This window comes from Phalaenopsis equestris, unplaced genomic scaffold (assembly GCF_001263595.1).
Source record: "Phalaenopsis equestris unplaced genomic scaffold, ASM126359v1 Scaffold000511, whole genome shotgun sequence".
In the NCBI taxonomy this organism is placed as follows: Eukaryota; Viridiplantae; Streptophyta; class Magnoliopsida; order Asparagales; family Orchidaceae; genus Phalaenopsis; species Phalaenopsis equestris.
In genome coordinates, this window is record NW_018164951.1 from 1802167 (window position 1) to 1807494 (window position 5328).

Below are 5328 nucleotides of genomic sequence, written 5' to 3' on the forward strand. Positions count from 1 at the left end.
TTTTTATGTAATAGATTTTATTTATGAAAATGTGTACTTAATTAAAAAGATTATCTATAATTGTATTTTTTATGTAATTTTAAAAATTTTAATGTTATAAATATAAATATGAAAGTATAGGCGTGGAATATGTAATTTTATATAAAATATGCGGTATGCATGTAAATTCCCCTTATTTTTACTCATTAATGCGTCACAGCAGAAACTTTATTTGTTGAGCAACAGCATTTACTTCATAAAAAAAAAAAAGAAAATCTAAACTTGCAACAATAAAAGCCCGCCGCGTCACCCTGCTGCCCATTCTGCCCTTTCCTCCCGGGCAGCTTTCGAATCTTCATTTGCATTTCATTTCACAGATCTTCATCATTTGCATTTAGAAACCAGATGTACGAAGGAGGCAACTTCGTGTGTTGCCTTTTTGACTAGAGCGGGCGAAGAAGACGAACCCACTCTTCCTTCCTTCATCGTTTGCTTATTTAATCCGATCCCTTGCCCTACAAACGCAGAAGAAGACCCCCTTGCCCCTTTCATCCCCTTCTTCCTAAAGATCTCACATTTTTTCCCTTTCATCTATGTGCCGCGGTCCCCGAAAGTCATCTCTACCTTTCATGGACACCACCGGCGCCACCGCTACCATAAAGCCGTCGCCTTTATCTTCACCGGATTCTGAATCCGTCTTCCTCCTCGAACTCGCCGCAAACAACGACCTTTACGCCTTCAAGCATGCCGTAGAAGACGGAGCAGCCTCTTTCGATATTGCAGCACCGTGGTACTCCCGCTCGGTAGGTCCGACTTCCTCCCCAACACGCCGCATGGCCTACGCTAACCGGACTCCGGCCATGATCGCTGCCCTCTACGGCAGCATCGACGTTCTTTCCTACATCGTCAGTCATAACTCCGACAGCGTCAACCGACGATGCGACACCGATGGCGTCACCGCTCTCCACTGCGCAGCAGCTGGTGGATCGCTGGCGTCGCTCGAAGCAGTCAAGCTTCTCATCAACGCTTCGGCGGACGTCGACGCCGTTGACGCTGCCGAAAACCGCCCCGGCGACGTTATCGCTAAGCAGTTCTCTGCTTCCATGGCGAAAGACCTCGAGGTTCTTCTCAAAGCTCCGTGCCCTCGAGTTTCATCTCCTTCAAAGAAGGAATACCCGCCGGATTTAACTCTCCCGGATTTGAAAAACGGGATCTATAGCACCGATGAGTTCAGGATGTATACTTTCAAGGTGAAGCCTTGCTCCAGAGCTTACTCTCATGACTGGACAGAGTGCCCTTTTGTCCACCCTGGTGAGAACGCACGGCGACGGGATCCCAGGAAGTATTCTTATAGCTGTGTTCCTTGCCCTGATTTCCGCAAAGGTTCTTGCTTGAAAGCTGATTCCTGTGAATATGCACACGGGGTGTTCGAGTGTTGGCTTCATCCAGCTCAGTATCGTACTCGTCTTTGTAAAGATGAAACTGGATGCAACAGACGAGTTTGTTTCTTCGCACACAAGGTGGATGAGCTTAGAGTGGTGAATCCTACCACGGCTTCTGTTGCCGGCCATATTTTGTCATCCCCTAGATCATCGGCTATTGGTGTTTCTTCTCTGGACATGATGGCTGCTCTTATGATGCCGATGTCGCCTTCATCTTCTTCATCCGCTACAGCGTGGATGAGTTCTTCTTCAGCTAGTCTGGTGCAGCCTCCTGCTCTGCAGCTACCGAGTAGCAGGCTGAAGGCAAGCTTGAGCGCAAGGGACCTCGATTTGGATCTCGAATTGATGGGCATGGAAGGTTACCAACAGAAGCTGCTTGATGAAATCTCAACCAGTGCTGCTGCTTCTCCTCGATCGAACTGGAAGACTAATTGTTTCAATACTGCTTCTGATTACAATGATCTGATTGGTTCAATCGACCCTTCTATGCTGTCCCAACTTCAAGGTCTCAACTTGAAGGGTTCTTCTGCTTATGGGAACAATATGGCTTCTTCTCCCAACGTGACAGCTTCTTCTTCGTTTGGACTTGATCATTCGATGGCAAAGGCCATCATGAATTCAAGGCAGGCAGCTTTTGCTAAGAGGAGTCAGAGTTTTGTTGACCGAGGAGCTTCTCCCCGCCATCTTCCAGCCCTTTCATCTCCATTAACTTCGGCTACCCCAAGCTCGCCGGTAGCCATTTCTAACTGGGGATCTCCTGATGGAAAATTGGATTGGGGGATTCAAGGAGATGAATTGAACAAGCTGAGAAAGTCGGCGTCTTTCAATTTCCGCAGCAATGGAAGTAACACTTTTGGTGGGATGGTTTATCCTGCCATAGCACCTTCTGCAGATGAGCCTGATCTCTCTTGGGTCCAGCATCTCGTGAAGGATGGTCCTTCAGCAACCGGTCTGCCTTCATATCACCGCACCCTTCTTGAGCAACAGAAACAGTTTCAGCGAAACGTCGGGGGAGGTGGTGCTGATTTCCTTTCCTTCGATCAACTCTACGCAGAGCAGGAGAGGATGCAGGAGGTGGCTTGATCATGAAATTAGCCATATGATTCTCTCAAATTCCTGACTATTTGTATTTTTTCGTTATTTGTTTCTTTGGTATCTTCTTTTTGATTCAAATCTATTATTACATAACCTTCTGAAGTGGCTTCCTCAGACGAGAAGAAAGGATGCCCCAAGGGTTTCTGAACTGGTGGTAGAACAACTCTGCCTTCATCTTTTCTCTTTTATTTTTATAAGTTGTTACAAGAAAATGAGCTAATAACAGAGAATTGTAGAAGCTGAATAATAATTTGAAATAGGTATATTATGTTTCAGACCTCAGCTTCCTGTTCCAGGGCTTATTGTATAAATTTTTAAATGAGAATTTAAATCTTTTTATTACCTAATTATTTTTTTTTTTATTTCATATTTTTGATGGAAACTGTTCCTGCCATTTACATGCAAGCTATCTTCTTTCCTTGTGTGGATTTTTAGAGTGACATGTGTTATGAATTGTCCTGCTGCTTGCAAAAAGGAATCGTCTCTTTCTGAGCCATTTTCTTTTTTGGAATAATACTGTATTTAACTCTTTCAATGAAATTATTCAGATAAAGACAAAAACGGAGTTTTGGGGTTCAATAAACAACCAATTACAAGCATCAGATACAGCGAAAAACTAAACAAATTTACAGATATAAACTCTTGAGAAGCCACTTTTGTAACTTAAATAATTAAAATACAGCAAAAGATGCATGGGAGAAATGGTATATTTATAATAATTGAAATTTAGGTGTTGGATATGTGAATGCATATAAGTGGAGTAAATTGTGCTGGAAAGAGTATATTTGCATGTATATTACTTACTTTTTATGTGTTGGGGTTTTAAATGAACTCAATGAATACCTCAAGCTTGGCTTGATTAAAATTTGATTATGTTTGTTCATTAACGAGTAAGCTTAAATAATTTTTAGAAGTTTGAAGCTTAAATCAGCTAAGTATGAACATAATTGAACTTGTTCATTTATGTTCATATAAATTTTGTTTAACAAGTAATTTATTAAATATTCGATAATAAGCTCGAGTACTTATTTAAACTTGTTTATTGGTTAAATAGAAATTTTAATTTGTTTAATTTTTGTGGGTTTTAAAGTTGCCATTTTTAGTTATTTGGTAGGATTTAAGTTATGTCTCGCTTAAATGCGAGACACATTATTCTACTAAATAACTTCTAAGCAAAGGATTTAGGACAAAAAGGAGAATAAATAAAATTTAAAAAATTGTAGGATTTTAAGTTTATAATTAATAAATTAATAGCTACAATCATTTATCTTATTATTTATTGAACTTTTTTATTATAATCTCGATGTTTGTTTGAAATTTTAGCATGTTCATTAGCTCGTTTAAATACTATTTGAATTTGTCGTAAGCAAATCCACTACAAATCAAGTCCGAACATCGAAAAGTTTAAAGAAATCAAGCTTGAACAATATATGAAAACTCGATAAAAGCTCCAAATTCAAACTACGATATACTATGCCTTAGGATTAAAGCCTGAGTTTTTACTTACATCAACATCTACATTATAGTATTACATTTATACTATATTATTTGCAAGAAAATGTATATTTTATTAATAAAAAAATTAGGAATAAATAATAATATTTTTGATGTAATACAAAAAAATTTGATTGCATGCATATAAGAAGTTTAGGCACTAGACATGTAAATAAATAGGACTTAAGGTGGTGCGAATGTAAATGCACAATATTAGATATGGGAGTCAAAACTAGATATCATATATAATTATTAAGGTGGGATGGGTTGGGCTCATATTATAATATTTGTACATGAATTTGGCTCAGATTATAGCATTGTTGTTCATAATGGACAAAATATTACATCAAGTATAGCTCAACATAATACAAAAACTTAGATAGTTTAATGCATGACAAAACCGTACTGTACATATGATGCATTGTGATTGGAGTCTTGTGCATCAAGTCTCATGATATAAAACTTTTTCTTATGAATGAGGCATAAATTTTAATTATATCAAGTTAAAAATTATCATTATATAGCCCATAAAAACCTCATAAGGGACACATATATGCATACCATCAAACTTTTTATGTATTTATATATTTAAAAAGTATTTTTTTATATTTATATATAGCTTTAAAATTTTTAATACCACATTAATGATATTTTCATTACTTATTTCTTAAAAATGTAATACATTTTAAATGCATTGCTTTAAGGAACAAAAGTGCGAAAAATATAAATATTAAATATATAGACGTGTAAAAATTGCATAATAGGAATGTAAATTACACAATATATAACTCCCCTGTGCCCCAATTTCCTTCAATTTCATGCAAACTTAATTTTTTATTTTTATAGCAATTATAGATATAGTACAATCTTAGTATATTGTCAATGTGGATATACAAACAATGAGTAGAATATTCGGTGTGGAGTTTGCATGCATGCAGACTACTTATACAATAATATTATACACAATTGTACGAATATATACATCATCGTACAATACCGTTGTACAAAAAATCAATTTATATGCGGACTTTATAAGAAGAATTCTATGCATTGAAAAGCCAATAAAAATAAAAATACAAAGAATACTCATTAACTACTCGCTTTAATGTAAACGAGTCTTTGACCGAGGTTAAATTATTCTGTTCCGATGTTCACAGACAACTATGAGAATTCGACTTAATGAAATGCACGGTGATGTGGTCAAATCCTCACCATTACTCAGAGGTGCGGTTCACCGATCGGAATATTTTTTCTTGATCGAGACTGATTGATACCGGCTATGGAAGCATTCAAAGCAGAATTAACTGCTGCATGAAAT

General features: G+C 37.2%; 1 protein-coding gene across 1 annotated transcript; it reads left to right on the forward strand.

The window, feature by feature from the left end:
* The first annotated feature begins 353 nt into the window (after positions 1–353).
* On the forward strand, positions 354–2849 carry LOC110028348 (zinc finger CCCH domain-containing protein 33-like). Its single transcript, XM_020730167.1, has one exon. The coding sequence runs from the start codon at positions 573–575 to the stop codon at positions 2502–2504; it is 1932 nt and encodes a 643-aa protein (XP_020585826.1). The 5' UTR covers positions 354–572; the 3' UTR covers positions 2505–2849.
* Positions 2850–5328: the final 2479 nt, after the last annotated feature.

What these genes read in the sequence shown, in the direction of transcription:
- LOC110028348 (XM_020730167.1), top strand. Translation starts at nt 573, where the DNA reads ATGTGCCGCGGTCCCCGAAAGTCATCTCTACCTTTCATGGACACCACC.